This window comes from Squalius cephalus (genome assembly GCF_949319135.1).
Source record: "Squalius cephalus genome assembly, chromosome: 12".
NCBI classification, from domain to species: domain Eukaryota; kingdom Metazoa; phylum Chordata; class Actinopteri; order Cypriniformes; family Leuciscidae; genus Squalius; species Squalius cephalus.
The window spans coordinates 37,610,654-37,631,321 of NC_137133.1; the positions used below are offsets into that span (position 1 = coordinate 37,610,654).

A 20,668-nucleotide genomic window follows, 5' to 3' on the forward strand; every position below is an offset into this window, starting at 1 on the left:
GGGCTTTTTAAACAGGAAGTTATCGTTATATGCGGTGAGTAACGGCCCACACTCCTACATAACAGCCGATCCTCCATTCAAAAGTCATAGCAATGGCCAAACAACTAGCCAGAAAGCTCTCAAAACTGAATAGCAACACTCTAAAAAACACTGGAACACCTTAGCAACGCCTTGACAACCACCCACCACATCTTGGATCAAGGCGGTAAGTTTTCTCGGTTACCAAAATGTCTTCAGAAATGTCAAATACTTTTACACTTACTATTTCTCTCAGGAAATGGACATCTAGGTCATGTTAACTTTTCTATCTAACACTACAACAAAATACAAATCAGCAAAAACAACTGAATGTTTTTCATACTCACAAAATAGACATTCAAACGAGCCCGCGTCTGTTAGTAGTCGCAGGTGTATTTTTTTTTTAAATCGCTTTCGCGTTCTTGTTATTTGTCCCAGCAGAGACTCCGTCTCAGCTGCACATGACAGTCACATGACTCAGTGTAGCGTTTTGTTTATGCACAATATTTCTCCAGATATCGACACTCATGCAGGCGTCCTCTGATTGTAAGTATTATTTATTTGGCTCTTGTTATAATTCTGTCATTTAGAAAGCGTCTTATTTTTTGAAAACACAAAGATTAGGCAGTAAACAGCCCTTAAACGCAGTAAACATTTAAACGAGACCTTTCTTCTCATGTTCATATTAGATTATTACTGGATTATCATATTAAATCTATATGTAAAAATGAATTCACTAAGACCCAACCTTTATTTAATTTGTTCATTGAAGTGAAATCGACTTTTTTAATATTATTATTTTTTAAATCTCTATTATTAATTATTTATATCTTTGAGATTTATGAAGAATGACATTAAGTTAATGAACTTATTATCATTGGAATGACCTTATCTTTATGAATAATATTATAATCGAAACAATTGTACATCCTCTTTTTTATTTGTCATTCAAGCATGTACAGTTGTGGTTCTTGCAGGATAATTATTCAGTGTAAATTGTTCTTTTTTTTTCTTCTGGAAAACATATATTAATATTAAATACGTTATTATACTATATTAAATATATTATGTAGCTTCTAAAGAGCAGGCTAAATTAAAAAGTACGCTCTTTAAACTAAATATGGAATGTCTTTTATGTGGAATCACCTATTCAGGGCAGTACTAAATAAAAATGCAGTTTTCATGATTAATTATTGATTAGTTATTTGCAGATTCTGAAGTTGAACTTGTGATCTGTAGCCATAATAGAAAAGGTTCAGAATATAAAGCATGAGCTGGATTCCTCTGATGTGTGTCTCATCTGCATGTTTACTGTCTGAAGGGTCACTGATTGGACGGAAGCATCATCATCATCATCATCATCATCATCATCATGCCTCTGACAGCCGCTGTGATTGGAGGAGTTCAGAAACTGGTGCTTTACGAGACCAGAGCTGTAAGTCACGTTTCATTTATTATTATTGAAGGATACATGGATTTGGTTTGGACGTTTAAATGCAGGGAACAGCATATATATGTAAATTCATAAGTCGACAGCATTGCTGAGTATTTCCTCCTTAAAACTGCAGTGAACCAAAGACAGTCTCAAAAACACGCTTTGAAATCGCTGGTGTTTCTGACGTCACAAACTACCTTGTAACCAATCAGATCAACGTGTGATCGTCAACCAGTGGATCTCTGAGCTGAGTGAGTGAACGGAGGCGGGGTTCATTTGCATATTCATAGAACCGCGCATACTAAATGAGGCAAGAGTGTGGAGTTACATTCAAGATATTTTAAGGCATGAAGACCTTTAAATATGTCATTTTGGTGATCAAAGATGAGTTTTAAGGGCTAAAATTGACTACAGCGGGACTTTAATAATATCATGGATGCGCTCTTCCCGTAACAACAGCGCTGAAACACGGGGAACTGAAGCACGACGTTCGATCACAATCCTGTTCTAAGTCAAATGTACAGTATATGGTGATTTGGCGCTGCACATCTTGCACTGAAATGTATTTTCATGATCAAAGTGATTCCGGGGACGCACTTACAAATCCAGAGTTTCACTTTATTTCGACCGGCGTCTATAACGCTAACCAGTGTTTCCCACAGATTAGAAAGCGATTTCTAAAGGGGGGTTGTGGTTCAATTCGTTACACAGAACTTTATTATATTAAATATTAATCAAAAATGCTTCACAAAATCCACACATTTAACAACATAAAAATTACATATATTTTTTAATCTCGGATGATCTCGTTTTCATGGAGACAGACGTGGTCTGCACAGAGGGGAGGGAAGGTGTGTGTGTGTGTGTGTGTGTGTGTGTGTGTGTGTGTGTGTGTGTGTGTGTGTGTGTGTGTGTGTGAGAGAGCAGGGAAAGGAAATGCAGCTGAACGAATAGAGAGCCTGAGTCCCTCCCCTTCCGGTCGACCACCATGGGACCTTATTTCGGAAAAATATTGTATGGGAGTCAATGGCGAGAGACAACAAATATTTTGATCTCGTTTGAATTGTGCCCTAAATTACACATATGATGTTTGTCAATTTAAAAGATACATTTTAAAGTCAAGAAAGTCGCAGTTTGATGTAAAACTGTTGAGGTGTAAGACTGTGAAAATACGTAATTACAAAGACTACAAACCCAAAAGGTGCACACGTCATACCTTTTCTCTCAATGAATGAAGCTAACTTTACTGAAGCTAACGTCTGTCATTTTTTCTATAGTCTTACGTTATAATCGTAACGTTACGCCGTCATGCCTGAGTGTTTTGTACCAGACTGCACACAGACTGTTGGTGACGTACATATAATAGTGCGAGACGAGATGTAGTTCATTGAGCGATTTTCACATAAAACTAAATGTTACTCTTCTGTTTTATGACAAACTGCGACTTTCTTGACTTTCATAATTATCTTTTAAATTGACAAACATCATATGTGTAATTCAGGGCACAGTTCAGACGGAATAAAAAGATAAGTTGCCTCTCGCCATTGACTACCATACATAATTTTTCCGAAATAAGGTCCCATGAGCCGGAAGCGGAGGGGAGGGACTCTCTATAGCGCTGCGTGTTTTAAATAGCGTTAAAAAATAAATAAATGAATAACGAAACTAGGGGTGTGACGGTTAGCATATAACCGTGAGAACGACGGTTATAGTTGAACACCGTCATTACAACTCTATAACCGCCAAAACCATGTTATTAAAATATTTTTTACAAACATTTTTTATCATAGAGAATGTTTAAATACTAATTAAAAACAATTGTTAACAGTCTGTGTTATTAATGGTCTACGTCGTTTCCAACTGTATTCCCACCGCCAATCATTTGAGATAGAAATAAAAGCTATGATATAGTGATGTGCCATCATTATGAGATTTATTAAACAAATAAAAAACATTTGCAATAATAAACATTAGCAATGAACATTTGCAATCGGGAGACATGGTTTTTACCACTTAATGAAGTTTTGTTTTGTAAATCGTCAGACATGATTTTTTACCACAAAGTCTTTCTTTAAAGCGAATTTCGTTTTGTACAAATTGTATCTTAATTTTAATAAATGTTTCATCAACCAATTGCATGTATTTAATAAATAAATATGAAAAAAAAAAAAAAAGCAGGTGCAAATCCTGCTGGAAAATGAAGGAAGCATGAAGTGCTCTGGAAATGTCCTGGTAGACGGCTGCGTTGACTCTGGATTTAATAAAGCACAGTGGACCAAAGTCCTCTTTTCTGATGAGAGCAAATTTTGCATCTCATTTGGAAACCAAGGTCCCAGAGTCTGGAGGAAGAATGGAGAGGCACACAATCCAAGATGCTTGAAGTCCAGTGTGAAGTTTCCACAGTCAGTGTTGGTTTGGGGAGCCATGTCATCGGCTGGTGTTGGTCCACTGTGCTGTCCACTCAACGCAGCCGTCTACCAGGACATTTCCAGAGCACTTCATGCTTCCTTCAGCAGACAAGCTTTATGGAGATGCTGACTTCATTTTCCAGCAGGATTTGCACCGGCCCACACTGCCAAAAGAACCAAAACCTGGTTCAGTGACCATGGTATCACTGTGTAATTACTGTGTGATTTCATGTAATATTCTAATTTTCTGGGATTTTGATTTCATGGGTTTCATAAGCTGTAAGCCATAATCATCAAAATTATAACAAATAAAGGCTTGAAATATCTCACTTTGCATGTAATGAGTCTATATAATATATTAGTTTCACCTGTTAAGTTGAATTCTTGAAATAAATCAACTTTTTGATGATATTCTAATTTTATGACCAGCACCTGTATTTCTTTTAATAGTTGTGAAGTATTGCTCTGTGCTCCTAGATGGCAGTGTTTAGCTGCCGTTAAACAGGCCTGATGTCAGATTGAGTGTCTGAACTGCAGTGATTCGGCTCAGGAAGAGCCGTTTTAATAAGTAGTTGTATAGTTTTGTGCAATCTAAGTATGTCTAATCATTATAGTAAAGAAAATATGAATAGCTGATATAGCATGCCATGAACTGTTTTAGACTAGAGTTTATAGTGTATGTTTTAGACCAGGGTTCACCAATCTCGGTCCTGGAGGGCCGCTGTCCTGCAGAGTTTAGCTCCAACCCCAATTAAACACACCTGAACCAGCTAATCAAGGTCTCACTAGGCATACTAGAAACTTTCAAACAGGTGTGTTGGAGCTGGTTGGAGCTAAACTCTGCAGGGACAGCGGCCCTCCAGGACCGAGATTGGTGAACCCTGTTTTAGACACTATTTGATTTTTCCTCCATTTTTAATCAACATATTTTGTAATTCGCTTATTAATGCAGTTCATGGAATAGTTAATGGTCAAATAATCTCTCAATTAAAACTGCCATCACAATGTTGGATTTGATCTGACTGGCTAAATTTGATTTTGCGCTCGTATGTTGTGTAATAATATAGCCTAACTCTTTTATCTTTTACTGTGCGCAGACTTGCAGTCAGTCCTGTACAGTGTGAATCTACTATTAATAATTTAATATTATGCTGTATTTGACCTGTATTTGAAGCACAGAACAGGACAGACTGGGCCGTTTACGAGCGCAGCTGCACATTCAGAGACTGTAATGATGTTCAGACCGTCTGTCTTCATCCTCGTGCGCTGTGTTCCTCTCACTGGGAGCTTTCATGTGTCTGGAAATCTGTCCAAATGAAGAGCAAACAGTTTTTCTTTAACTCTTCAACAGACTGAGTGTTTGAGGATCTGCTGGATCTTATGAGAACATGTCAAGAACATGTACGGAATATATTTCATAATGTAAAAGTATTATTTTAAATCAAATTGTACCCGGCTTTATGCATGTTCTGTTAGATTCCCCTCTCTGTTAAACATATTTCATTAGATTGTCCTGGACTTAATACTAGTAGAATGCTTAACTTAGTCCCTTATCTTAAGGATTTATTTAGTAAGATTATGCCTGAAAAGGTTTTGGATGTTTTTTTTTTTTTATCATATGTTAATTTAAAAAATCTTGTGTAATATGACTTGCTGGTTTTGTTTGTTTGGTTTTTATGTATTTATATGATATTTGTATTTTTGTAATAAAATTTTTGCCATGAAAATAGCTTTGAATGCTGACATGGCAATGAATAAACATAAAGCTAATTTACCTGTGAACGATTTATATTGATACAATATGAATATGCAAATGAGCCCCGCCTCCACTCACTCCCTCAGCTCAGAGATCCACTGGTTGACGATCACACGTTGATCTGATTGGTTACAAGGTAGTTTGTGACGTCAGAAACACCAGCGATTTCAAAGCGTGTTTTTGAGACTGTCTTTGGTTCACTGCAGTTTTAAGGAGGAAATACTCAGCAATGCTGTCGACTTATGAATTTACACATGGTTTGACTTAAAGCAGATTAAAAACACCACATAGACACATAAACAACATTAAACGCTGGATTTACACCACAGGGGAACTTTAAGCAAATATAAATATAATAAATATACATATAATTTTTATTTCTTTAGATTTTGGGATGTAATAATGTGACACTCAAATGTTTCGATAATGCTTGTCAAAATCCGACATTGATTATCATTTTTCTTTTTCTCAGAGGTATTTTCTCGTGGGGAGTAATAACGCTCAAACGAAACATCGCGTCCTGAAGATCGACCGCACTGAACCGCGAGATCTGGTCATTATTGATGATAAGGTGAGCTGGTCTGATCTCTCTCACACACACACACACACACACACACACACACACACACACACACACACACACACACACACACACACACACACTGACTCACACACTGCCACTCACTCACACACACACACACACACACACACACACACACACACACACACACACACACACTGACACACACACACACACACACTGACACACACACACACACACAGAGCTCAGTTTCACTTTTTTAGAAGCAAGTCAACATGAAATGATGTTTGCAACCTATTTTACTTCCATAATGTGACATATATTTTTGAAGCCGGGACTTGATTGGAGAGAGAAAACTGGGCGTTACATAATAATATATTCAATTGTGATTATATTATATTTTTATATTTCACCAATCTTTAAGTCGCTGTTCTGGTGTTTGTTCGTTAATGTTTCTACTAGAAACCAAATGGCATTTCCAGCATATTCAAATCACTAGTGTGGTGGAAATAATATTATAACACTTTACAATAAGGTTCATTTATTAAACATTAGTTAATGTATGAACTGACCATGAGCAATACATTTGTGATTGTTTTTGTTAATCTTTGTTAACGTTAGTTAATATAAATACAGCTGTTCATTGTTTGTTCATGTTAGTGGCTTAACTAATGTTAACAAGATTTTAATAAAGTATTAGTAAATGTTGAAATTAACAAAGATTAACAGATGCTGTAGAAGTCTTAGTTAATGTTTACTAATGAACATTATTGTAAAGTGTTACCAATATTTGTAACCTGGTTTGCTCTGGAGTTAATAGGGCTGGGCTAAAAATATTGATTTCTGAATTCCCCGTTTAAATGTGTCCATAGTTTTGTTCAGTGTAAATGTTTTAACTGTGTGTGTGTGTGTGTGTGTGTGTGTGTGTGTGTGTGTGTGTGTGTGTGTGTAGCATGTTTACAGTCAACTGGAGGTGCGAGAGCTTCTGGGCCGCCTGGATCTGGGCAACCGCACTAAGATCGGGCAGAAAGGATCCTCCGGTCTTTCCAGAGCCGTTTCTGCCCACGGCATTGTGGGTAAGCGTTTTTAGCACCACCAAGGTGCCCTCGCACCTACCTATCAGTTAGCCCGCTTGGAATTGCTCAGTTTATTTCCTTGTTTAAGTTTATTTAGGGATGCATGATATATATCGGTCATCATATCGCTTTCTTTTTCTTTCTTTCTTTCTTTCTTTCTTTCTTTCTTTCTTTCTTTCTTTCTTTCTTTCTTTCTTTCTTTCTTTCTTTCTTTCTTTCTTTCTAACTAATCTTTCTTTCTAACTAATCTTTCTTTCTTTCATTCATTCTAACTCCAAACTAAATTCAGATTTTGACAGTAGGAGAGGCTCATTAGCTGCCATTCTATGTATATTTCTAAACTGAAAACCTTCAAACTTCTACAAACTTTTAAAACTACTAAACTAAAACTTAAACTAATTAAAACTAAAAACCTTCAAACTTAAAAGCTTTTAAAAATTCTTCAAACTTTCTGGCAAGGCTTTTTCACGCCAACTTAAAGTTTGTCTACAAACTTTTTCATCTAGTTTTTAATGTTTTCGTTATCGGGCTGATAAGAAAATTTAGCCAATATATTAAAAACGATAAATAATGTATTATTTCCTTCAGCGGAGACTGTTCAACATGATGGTTTTAAATTGCTTGAAATATGATCAGAATCACTTCAAAAAGGGAAATAGAGTTCAGTCCAACATGTGCAACGCAAATCTGTCATATCGGCTACATGTAATTATAATAAAAACATTATAATTGTGTGTTTGGGACGTGGATTTTAATGGTGTGTTCAGTTTTTTTGTAATCAGGATCTCAAAAATTATATAAAAATTTGGATTTAGATTAATTGGCCAATATATCGGTTATCGACTTTTAAATATAAGGAATTATCGGTATCGGCCAAACTGTTCATATCGGTGCATCCTGTTTCCGGGTCAGTGTTATTTTAGTGTTATTTATATACTAGTGTATTTATCAATATTTTGAAGTTAGTTTCAGTCATCTAATATTTATATTTGACATTCATGCGTTTGGCGCTTCATGCATTCCCTGGGAATCGAACCCATTACTTTAGCGTTGCTAGTTTCATGCTTTACCCTATATTTGGTGTTTATATGATTTCAGCTTTATTTCAGTTAGAGTGATTTTGAATGGCTTGTCTGTGAATTATTTATTTATTTATTTTTGTCTGCACACACTCATAAGCTGCTCTCAGACAGGGGTGTGTTTCCCGAAAGCATCGTTAGCCAAATATGGTCGTTATCAGCAGTTCAACAAGTCGGTGTTTCCCAAAACCATCATTAAAAATGAAACAGCATCGCAAAGTTGTGTGTTTGGAGCGACAGATCTCCTGTGGTTAGTTTAGTTTAGTTAGTTTCTTGTTTTCATGACACGTGGACTCAATAAATCATTATCTTGAGCAGAATAATCAAGCTGACATTCAGTGCAATCTACATCTTTTATTTAGAACACATATAAATGTCATTTACGTCTTTTAGTTTGTCGAGAGATGTAAAGTGTAGTTGTTGAAGAGTGCGCATGTGTGAACGAGCTCTAGTGTAAGAACGGGTCTATGATTGAGTCTGGAAATAAAGCAAAACAACTGAGAAAAATGAGAAATAGTCCTCAGATGCATGTCTGTAATTTATAGCAAAACATGAAACGACCAATTTGCGACAATATGGTTTCGGGAAACAGTCGTGACTCGCTAGCTAGTTGATTTCTTCAATGATGCAGCGCACTGTTGTAGTGAAGCAGCGAGTTATGGCGTTGTACGAGAAACACACTCCAGACCGTCTCGTGTCACGCTGAACCAGCGTCTCGTCACATGATCACGGTCAGCACTGTGAGAAACTGGGTGATGATATCCAGGTCATGATCTAGTTCCTCTGACACCGATCTGGTGAAATCTCAGTCGGGTTTGTCAACAAAACTGTGTGTTATGCAACCTCGATTCTCCTGTAACGACCGCTGAGGGAGCGGAGCATCGTGGAGGTAATAAGAAGGGAGACTTCACTGCACATCAGAACGTTGTGTGTTGTGCGTTTATGACACACCTGATAGATATGTTTGTGTGATGAGAAACAACAGTCATGACAAACACAGCGTTTGATCACACCCTCGCGTCTCAACATTAGAGTGTTCTGCCTCTGAAAGGCCTTAAGCTGTTTACTGTGTGCTTAAAGGGGACCCGTTGTGCTTTTTACAGCCTTCTTTAGTGTGTAATGTTCCTGTTTGAGCAAGAAAAAGTGAGTTCTTCTCTATATCAGTGTCAGTGTTTCTGAACTCCTGAAACGCCTCCACTGTAGTCTTCAGCACTGATGGGCAGTAACGCGTTAGAAGTAACGCGTTACTGTAATCCGATTACTTTTTTCAAGTAACGAGTAAAGTAAGGGATTACAATTGCAAAAACAGTAATTAGATTACTGTTACTTCCCCGTAAGCAGGCTGCGTTACTGCGTTATACTGCGAGACTGTCTCGCGACGTGAGCCGTGACTCATGAGTGACAAATGACATGAGCGCCGCGAAGTCAGTGGTAAACACTATGGCAAGCGATCGCGTTCAAAAGTCTTTGAACGAAACGCGTGAATTTTGATGCGTCAACATGCACCGTTTGTCCGTGTTCAGACGTCATGTTTATTCATGAACGATTTCGTAATGGTAAACTGGTATGCACGTGCAAACATCAGACGTTATATTTGTTCATGAGGGATAATGCATTGGTGCGATGTGAGTGATGTCAGTCTTATGTCATGATTTGTCATGCCTTTTTAAGTTGTTCGTTTAACGTTCTTTCCCAAGGTAGAAAAGTCAACGGCTCTTAGAATGGGTCTTTTATTTTAGCAAACTGCCAAAAAACCTTTTCAGACTGTGTGCAGCTGAACCAAGAAAAGCTTAAGATTGCATGGAGCTGATAAGCATGAATGGCAGAAGAAAAAGACTGCAATTAAAAAAACAAACAAGAGAAAATTATTTTAATGCAAGCAATAAAAAACTGCACACACCAGCAGTGGAATAAAAGAAAAGAAATGCATGATCAACTAGATTAAGGCAAACTCCTGTCTTAATGTAAACCCTGTCCACCACCCCCAAAGGTTTCACAAAGTTATTCTTGCCACTGTAACTTATGGCTTCCTATAAAGACAGGTTTATGGGTAAATAAATGAATAATAATAAAAAATATATACCAGGGCTCAACATTTAAGCCTTTTCATTTGTCCTTCGGTCGGTCATTCACTTGTCCGAGTAAAAACATTTGTTAGAACAGGAAAAAAATTAGATTTTGTATTGTAAATGTTGTTATGTTGTAAATATAATTTATTCCGAATCAGTATTCGCATCAGTTCAGTCAGCTTTAACATATATAAATCGGTATATTTATGATATTTTAACCTTTATAAAGGGCATTTTTCCCTAATCGTTTGCTTCATCTTTCATTTATAATTCTTAAATTTGATCAATAAATTACAATAGAATAATAAGATGCTAAAGGGCTGTTACCAATCAAATAAATTGCATTAAATAATGTAATGAGATTATTTAAAATATTTTTTGAATATACAAATAAGAAATATTATTTGTGCATAGAAATAATATTTATAAACCGCCAGTAGGAGGCGGCAGGCGACCATCTTAATGAGTGAGTCATTGATGCAATGTGCGTAAAGTTAAAATACTAAAACTAATAAAACAAGTTTTAAAAAAGAATGTTTCATTTGATTCAATTTTAGATGATGGAATATGCAGAAAGAATAAGAATTAAGCAGAAAGGTCTATTGCTTTATAGCGTATTTACATTTACATTTACATTTAGTCATTTAGCAGACGCTTTTATCCAAAGCGACTTACAAAGTAGGACTAGATTAAGCGAGTCATCATGAAGAGGCAAAAAACAAAAAGCAGCGCAAGAAGTGCTCAAGATACAAAGTTCAGGCATTATTCATTTCGTGCATCATGTTTTTGAAAAGTAACTAGTAAAGTAACTAGTAAAGTAACTAATTACTTTTGAAAATAAGTAATCAGTAAAGTAACTGGATTACTTTCTTGGAGAAGTAATCAGTAACTAATTACTTTTTCCAAGTAACTTGACCAACACTGGTCTTCAGTTTCTTCAATAACCCTCTGGTGCTCTTCTTCACGTGTCAGTCAGAAATTACCAAAAAAAATGTTTTTTAATTTAAATGAAATTAATGTACTATATTTTAGTTTGATAATGTTTTTTATTTCGTATTTTTAGTGGATTTTATGGTACTAAATTATATTTACGCTGTATTTATAATCCATTTATTCACTTTTTGAGCATAGACCTGAAAATTTTATTTCTGACTTACACTGTCATAAATCTTGAATGCTTTCGAGCGACAGACTGAAGTTTGATCTCTTTTCAAAGACGACACTTGGCAGATTATTGCTGAAGTGAGAACTTTTAAAAAGTTAAGTAAAAAAAAAAAAAAGTTACAAAATTTTACGTTTATTGTTATGAAAAATGTGCAAAAATACTATTTTCAGTTTTTATATGAAGTATATATTTTCAAAAACATGTTTGTGAGAAAATCAAAGCCATAAATCTAAACAAGCTGTGTTCAAATTTGATCTTCCAGTGAGAGTGTGTTCGGCTGCAGTACCAAACGCTTCCACTAGAGGAAACTCGTCTCCATTCATTAATGCGCTCATTTTTGACCGCGAGGAGCACAAGTGTGACTATTTTTTTCAGGACCATTTAATCGGTTCGAATCATGTCCATGTTTTGTTTTCACATAGCAAGTGCCAAAACCTTTACCAAGTTACCTAACACTCCCATGAAGAAAAATTCATGCGCAGAATAAAGGGGCGGGGCCTGGTTGAGTTAGTTAGTAGTGTGTTAAACTGGCGGTTATGGAAAGGGGCGGGACATTTCCCAAACACATTCGAAGTGCTCGACCAATCACAACACACTGCTTTAGCCGACCAATCAGAGCACAGTGTGCTTTTCAGAAGGAGGGGCTTCATAGAGACAGGAAGTGAACAAAGCGTTACTGACAGACTGGGAAGAGAGGAGCCGCAACAATGGAGAATATGAGGAGAATAATCAACATTCACACAGTAAAACCTGTTCTAGTAGAGCCTGAAACAACATCAAGACTTTGTTAAAGGGCATAATGTGGACTCTTTAAGAAACTGGAAAGAATGGCGAAAATCATTTTCTATTCAATTTCACCAAAATTGTTTTGTCATGATCTCGACGACATAAAAGTTGTTTTCTCATTATCACGACTTAATTTTCTCGTGATCTTGACATAAAAATTGTTTTCTCATGATCTTGTCGAGATCACGAGAAAATTATTTTTATGTCGACGTCACGAGAAAATTAAGTTGCGATCACAAGAAAACAACACTTGTTATGTTGAGATTGCGAGAAAATGAAGTTGCGATAACGAGAAAACAACTTTTGTGTCATGTCGTGATAACGAAACGACTTTTGTTATGTCAAAATCACAAGAATATTAAGTCGTGATAACGAGAAAACAACTTTTGTTATGGAGAGATCATGAAAAAAAAATGAAGTTGCGATCACGAGAATACAACTTTCGTTATGTCGAGATCACAACTTTTTTTTAACGTCCAGATCCTGAGAAAATTAAGTCGTGATAATAGAAAAATTACTTTTGTTATGTCGAGATCACAAGAAAGAAAAAAATAATAATCCATGGCTTTCCATGGCATTCCATACATGCGCTAAATGAAGCAAAATTAAACAAACAAGCAAAAATGAACAATCATCTAATTTTCAGTGTTATTCACTCTCATCTCTGGTGTCTTTCAGGTTTTGTGCGGTTTCTGGAGGGTTACTATATTGTGTTGATCACAAAACGTCGTAAAATGGCTGACATCGGCGGCCACTCGATTTATAAGATTGAAGACACGAGTATGATCTACATCCCCAATGACTCGGTGAGAGTCACACACCCTGACGAGGCCCGGTGAGTCCGTCCGCACTGAGACACATTTAATAATAAGCATTAGTTGTATTGAGAGTGACCAATGAGGTTATGTGGATTTGGTCATATGATGTACTGTCAAATCTGCACTGATTTTATCAAGTAAACGTAGGAATAACTCATAGATTGTTAGAAGTATTTCAACTGCAGTGAAGCAGCTTTACTTGATTATCAGACATCATTTATTAGAAAAATCATGAGTATCAAATATGATCATCAGGCTTTTGAGGAAGGTTTATTGGTTCATCTCCCAATCATCATTGTATTGCATTGCATTTTGTGTTTTGATCATAAAACTAAGCATTTAAATATTTTAATGGCAGATATTGATATTTATATGTAATTTGTGTCAGTATCTGCTGTACTGTTATAAGGATCTCACTGATTTACATATCCTTAATTTTCGTCCATATAAATATCAGCATCTGCACCAAACTGCATATTCTGCATAAATTCGGGGTGTTTTGAATTTTTTTTCCTCCATATTCTCACTATATCACACTATATGAGCCTTAAAAGTATAAAATCTGATACAAATCATGTAAAAAATAAACCGTTCCATTTAAAAAAAAAAAGGGTTACACTTTATTTTAAGGTGTCATTGTTACAGTTTAATTATATATTTAAGTGCTGAGTAATATTAATTAACTACATGTACTTACTGTAGTGTAGGATTAGGGTTTGGTTGAGGGTTTGTTGCATGTAATTATGCATAATGTACTGTTATTACTACGGTAAGTACATTTAACATATGCAACAAGGACACTGTATAATAAAGTGTTACCAAAAAAAAAAATTAATCTTTTAGTCTTTACAGGGTTAAATTTTGAAATCATTTGTATTTGTTATATAGCGTCATATGACCTGGTGGCATCCAGTTATTGTATTATTTAGCATTTTTATTCCACTTTTGTGTCAAAATGTCTTCACTTTTTGCTGTCAGAATCAAAAACGAGTCAAAAAAGGGTCTATTGCTGTGTTTAACACTGAGAATATTGCATTTACAAATGTAGTAGGCCATTTGATGCTCTTTGCATAGAGAGGACAGTAATGCATTACTGTTTTCAGTGTGCATACTACAGTAGTAGTGATAGTAAGTATGCCAGTAGGTTGTTTCAGACTGTGTGTTTCTTGCGTGTGGTTTTCCTCACACACTCTGTCTGTCCCGCTGCGGTCGGTCACTCTGATCTCGGGATGCAATTCACACGTCTCTTATTTCCACCGTGTGTGTGTGTGTGTGTGCAGGGCTCAAGATTAACTTTTTTACTCTGTAGCACTGGTGCTTCCAACCTCAAAAAGTTAGGAGCAACACAACTGAAATGTATATAATGTCTATAAAACTATAGACATTAGATACAATATATATAATGTAAAAACTATAAGTGCTCTCGCACTTAACATGTGTATACCATGTAATAAAAAAATAACATCCCAATTATTTGCGGGTGATGAGAGGTAAATTATTAATGTGTTGATTTTAAGAAAGACACAGAACTCTCTTTTCATTGTAAAACACAATGTATGTGCATCACTATTTTATTTTCGGTTACTAAAAACAACGTAAAGCTCTTCAGGGAAAACACGAAATGAAGGTTTTTTCTGTCAGGATCTCATCAAGCTAGTTGACACAGGAGCGGCGTCCACTTGATGAAGGCAAAAAGATCTGAGAGATGACAACAAAACAAAAACTAAACAAAAGGAAGAAGTGAAAGAAAAAGGAGTGTGAGAGTGAGAGTGTGAGTGTGTGTCCGCGAGTGTGTGTCCGCGAGTGTGTGTCCGTGAGTGTGTGAGAGTGTGAGAGTGTGTGTGTGAGTGTGTGTGTGTGAGTGTGTGTGTGTGTGAGTGTGTGTGTGTGTGTGTGAGAGAGAGTGAGTGTGTGCGCGTGTGAGAGAGAGTGAGTGAGTGATTGAGTGAGTGTGTGTGTGAGTGTGTGAGTGTGTGAGTGTGAGTGAGTGTGAGAGAGAGTGTGTGAGAGAGAGTGAGTGAGTGTGAGTGTGAGTGAGTGTGAGTGAGTGTGAGTGAGTGTGAGTGAGAGAGAGACTGAGTGTGTGAGAGAGAGTGTGAGTGAGTGTGAGAGTGAGTGAGTGTGAGTGAGAGAGAGTGAGTGTGTGCGCGTGTGAGAGAGAGTGAGTGTGTGTGTGTGTGTGTGAGTGTGAGTGAGAGAGAGTGAGTGTGTGCGCGTGAGTGAGAGAGTGAGTGAGAGAGTGAGTGAGTGTGTGTGAGTGTGAGTGAGTGTGAGTGAGTGTGAGTGAGACTGAGTGTGTGAGAGAGAGTGAGTGAGTGTGAGTGAGTGTGAGTGAGTGGTGTGAGTGTGAGTGAGTGAGTGAGTGTGAGTGTGAGAGAGTGTGAGTGTGTGTGAGTGTGAGTGAGTGTGAGTGTGAGTGAGTGAGTGAGTGTGTGTGAGAGAGAGAGAGACTGAGTGTGTGAGAGAGAGTGTGAGTGAGTGTGAGAGTGAGTGAGTGTGAGAGAGAGAGTGAGTGTGTGCGCGTGTGAGAGAGAGTGAGAGAGTGAGTGTGTGTGTGTGTGTGTGTGAGTGTGAGTGAGAGAGAGTGAGTGTGTGCGCGTGAGAGAGTGAGTGAGAGAGTGAGTGTGTGTGAGTGTGAGTGAGTGAGTGTGAGTGAGTGTGAGTGAGTGTGTGTGTGAGAGAGAGAGAGACTGAGTGTGTGAGAGAGTGAGTGAGTGAGTGTGAGTGAGTGTGAGTGAGTGGTGTGAGTGTGAGTGAGTGTGAGTGTGAGAGAGTGTGAGTGTGTGTGAGTGTGTGTGAGTGTGAGTGAGTGTGAGTGAGTGTGAGTGAGTGTGTGAGTGAGTGTGTGAGTGAGTGTGAGTGAGTGTGTGTGTGTGAGTGTGAGTGAGTGTGAGTGAGTGTGAGTGAGTGTGTGAGTGAGTGTGTGAGTGAGTGAGTGTGTGAGTGAGTGTGTGAGTGTGTGAGTGTGTGAGTGAGTGAGTGTGTGAGTGTGTGAGTGAGTGAGTGTGTGAGTGAGTGAGTGTGAGTGAGTGAGTGTGTGTTACAACCCTGGCTCTAGGGATGCAACATAAAGGACATGACAACAAAAGTTTGCCAATCAAAATAAAGTTTATTTAGTATTAAAGAAAAAGGGGGACTGTAGAAGCAGAAACACTACTGCTGCAGTGCTGGCTGCAAGACGAGAGAGAGAGAGAGTGAGAGCATGTGTCCAAGATTTAAAGTGGCTCCCTTCAGGTGGCACCAATTAACCCATTGATTGCAGGTGAGCTATCAGGAAAACTGCAACGAAACACAGATTAGAACACTCCCACATAACACTCCCACCCTTAAAACATTGCTATAGAATAACCTATGGCAAAGTCACCAAGTACATGAAATATAAACAAGCACTTACGACCTTGACAAAGCATCCGCCAAACGAATTCCCATGAATGTGGGGGACTAAAAGGTCATATCCCTGCAAAAACAGGCTCCATCACTTTAACCTATGCCACTAACCACTAACCATCTATATGGGTGTTGCTTAATAGGGTTAGCTTGGCCTACATCAATGTCAAACTCTAGCACATTGGTACAAGATGGAACATCAGAAAACAAGGCCAAATATTGACCAATTAACTGAATAACATCAGAGCGCGCAGAGAGATTTAGATACGATAAATGAATGTCTAAATCAGCCAAGATTTTAAAATTTGGCAATCTACTCTGAGCAATCTCAGAGACAGCAACACCTTCTATGGTCTCAGTAGATGGAGCATTCAGTGCAGCCAAGGCCTTAACCTCTGTAGACCCTGTTTGATTACGGTCAAAGTAAGGTTTGAGTAAATTCACATGGCACATGCGGACTTTCTCTTTACAACCCGGAGTCTTAACCAAGTAGTTACACTCACCAACTTCCCGATCAATGGTATACGGTCCACTATATTGAGCCTGCAATGCAGAACCCAGTATTGGTAAGAGCACCAGCACTTGGTCTCCTGAACAGAACACACAATGTTTAGCCTTTTGGTCATACCAAGTCTTCATATCCTGGGCTGCTTTCAAATTCTCTTTGGCCAGTTCACAAGCTCTACTAAGCCTAAAACGAAAATTAGACACAAAGTCCAAGAGGGTTGTAGGAGTAGAATGCTCAACATCTAACCATTTCTCCTTTACCAATTTCAAGGGCCCCCTCACAGTATGGCCAAACACAAGTTCAGCTGGACTGAAACCAAGAAATTCCTGAACCACCTCTCTAACTGCGAAGAGTAGTGGAATGCCATCATCACAATCTCTCTCAAACTCTTTGCAGTAGGTCTTCACCACAGGCCAAAAATAATGCCTTAACACACGATCCAAAGTTTTCCTGACCCCCAAGTGACCAGACAGACAATGATCATGGGCGAGATACAATAGGTCAGATCGATAAACTTCTGGAACCACCACTTGAAACACACTACTCCAGTCATCCTCACATGGCATTTTTGGATCTGTCCACTTTCTCATCAAAACACCATCACTAACAAAATAACCAGAAGCAACATTTGATAGCACTTCATCAGACACTAAGTCTTCAAACATGGGTGACAAAGTGGGGTCTTGTTTTTGCTCAAGTATTAACTGTTCACGGGATGGAAACATCTTTCCACTCCCTGCCAAGTTCATGTCACCTTGGGCCATGAAAGTATCATAAAGTGGAATCACAGATTGACTGTTGGAAGATTTGGCTTCAACTAGCCTCTTAGCAGACATAGCACGAGTAGTTGCACAGACAGGAAAAGTTTCTGGAAATGCCAATTCAAGTTCGTCAGGACCATCTGACTTGAGGACAGTAGAGGTTACTTCAGGGACAGCTAGCACCTTCCCACCAGCTAGATCATTCCCTAGAATAAAGGACACCCCATCTATGGGAATCTGGGAACTAAGTGCCACAACAACATCACCAGAGATTAAATCTGATTGGAGATTAATGCTATGTAAAGGCATAGACAAAAATCCTCCACCAAAACTTTTAACAATTACCTCTGAACCTTGAGCTGACTTTTCATTGAAGGACAAGACATCACGTAAAATCACAGATTGAAAAGCTCCAGTATCTCTCCATATCTTGATAGCTTGCCTGTGTTCAGGGTCAGAAGACAGATACACAAAACCATCCATCAGAAATGATGATGAGCCAGCTAACTCACCTTTCTTGCATGAAACATTAGCAACTGAAGATGTCAATGGAAGGCTTGGCACAGGGCTTACAAGGGCAACAGTCTTGGCAGACTTCTGTTTCTTACTTAGAACAGGACAATCTGCGATAAGATGGCCTGGTCTCTTACAATAAAAACAAGCCCTTTCTGAAATCAAACCATCATTAGTCATTTTATTGGGAGGTGATGAGGCAAAGGGCACAGACTCTACAAACCGAGACCTATTGTACTTAATCTGGTTCTGAAACTCAGTCTGTTTGTCACCAAAATGTACCTTATGGGTTAAGACAAACTCATCTGCCAAGATTGCAGCTTGTTCTAAAGTCACTGCCTTCTGCTCATTCAAATAAACCGAAACAACCTCAGGCAGACAGTTTTTAAATTCCTCAAGCAAAATGAGTTGTCTAAGATGTTCCTTACTTTCCACCTTCTGAGATGTACACCACCGATCAAACAGATTCTCCTTCTGTTTTGCAAACTCAACATAAGTGTCGTGAGCAAGTTTTGTACAACCTCGAAAGCGCTGGCGGTAAGCTTCAGGAACCAGCTCATATGCCTTCAATATAGCTGCTTTAACCTCATCATAATTAGCACTCTTCTCAAGGCTTAGAGCGGAATAAGCTTCCTGAGCTTTACCTACCAAGATACTTTGTAAAAGCAAAGTCCACATAGTCCTTGGCCACTTTGATGTGGTTGCCACCCGTTCAAAATGAGAAAAATATCTCTCAACATCTTTCTCAGAAAAAGGAGGTACCAACTTGATATGTCTACCAACATCAAATGGAGAAACATCACCTCTTGGAGTTAAAGCAGCTGCTTTTAATTCCAACTCTTTAAGAGACCGTTCATGTTCAAGAAGCATTTCTTTCTCTCTTAATTTTCCATTAACCTCTAGCTGTTTCTCCTGGAAAGCTAGCTCTCGGAGCCTAAGCTCAATTGCAGCTTCAGACAAAGGAGCAGTCATGGATTGTGGGGAAACCTGCTTAACCTTCAAGACACCATTGTCAATCAAAACACTTCTAATGATTTCCTTCACACTATCCTTCAGTCGCTTCTCACTACTTGTGATGGGAATATCATAATGAGAGGACAACTGCAAAAGTTGATCCTTTGTGAAAAACTCAAGTAACTCCTCTGAAGGTTCCTTTAGGAAGTCTTCTAAAGAAGCCATTACTAAACTCAACACTAACTACACTTAAGTAGTAACACTACTTCTTACACAGAAGTTCAGCTAACACAACAGGTCCAATAGCACAGAGCTACAAAAATGACAATAGCAGTAAAAATGCTCTCAAACAAAGCTTTTAAAGCCTTAAACAGAAGTAGAACTAACCCAACCACAGAAGATTACTCACCCCAAGCAATCACGAATATCTAAAGGCAATACTGGGCATTAGTCTACACAAAAAGTCCACAAAAGGAACTTCACACAAACACTGCTGACACACTAAAGTTAGGATCATGGACCAAATAAACACTACAGTACCTCAAAAAATGTTTAACTCACCTAACTTAAATATTCCTCTTTCACTTCCATCAAAAAGTGAGCATGGTTGCTGAGCTTAAACACAATACAAAACACATGAGATACACCCGGATACCTGCCTAACACTTCTAACTCCTATCTATCTTCTGAGGTGTACCGGGCACGAGGCGACTTTAAAAGCAAAAACTCAGCAACTGTGAGCCATTTAATCAAAGGTCACAGTTCTGAAATGCTTACCCCCGACAGAGAACAAGTCTCCACCCAGAATAACCTCGAAAACAAAAAAGGAAAAATAACAAAAGAGTGAACCGATGGAAGGATCGAATAATCAACCCAGCTGGAACTCTCACCCTTCCTAACCGGGAAAACTCATGCATATACTCAAATACTCAAACAACCATACTCACCAAATGATCTCAATCAAAGGGAATAAACAAATACAGTCCCCAAAATATCAAAAAAAACAAATGTTTTTTACCAACCAAATTGGACGAGCCCCCATTATGTTACAACCCTGGCTCTAGGGATGCAACATAAAGGACATGACAACAAAAGTTTGCCAATCAAAATAAAGTTTATTTAGTATTAAAGAAAAAGGGGGACTGTAGAAGCAGAAACACTACTGCTGCAGTGCTGGCTGCAAGACGAGAGAGAGAGAGTGAGAGCATGTGTCCAAGATTTAAAGTGGCTCCCTTCAGGTGGCACCAATTAACCCAATGATTGCAGGTGAGCTATCAGGAAAACTGCAACGAAACACAGATTAGAACACTCCCACATAACAGTGAGTGAGTGTGAGTGAGTGTGAGTGAGTGTGAGTGAGTGTGAGTGAGTGTGAGTGAGTGTGAGTGTGAGTG

At 38.1% G+C, this 20,668-nt stretch overlaps 1 protein-coding gene across 1 annotated transcript in view; it reads left to right on the top strand.

Annotated features, from left to right (window-relative positions):
* Positions 1–471: 471 nt before the first annotated feature.
* Positions 472–20,668, top strand: part of fig4a (FIG4 phosphoinositide 5-phosphatase a) — a 127,648-nt gene continuing 107,451 nt past the window's right edge. Inside the window, 5 exon segments of the mRNA XM_079887779.1 lie at positions 472–564; positions 1,340–1,453; positions 6,090–6,188; positions 7,111–7,234; positions 13,012–13,168. Of these exon segments, the coding sequence (XP_079743905.1) occupies positions 1,391–1,453; positions 6,090–6,188; positions 7,111–7,234; positions 13,012–13,168 (443 nt within the window). The 5' untranslated portion in view covers positions 472–564; positions 1,340–1,390.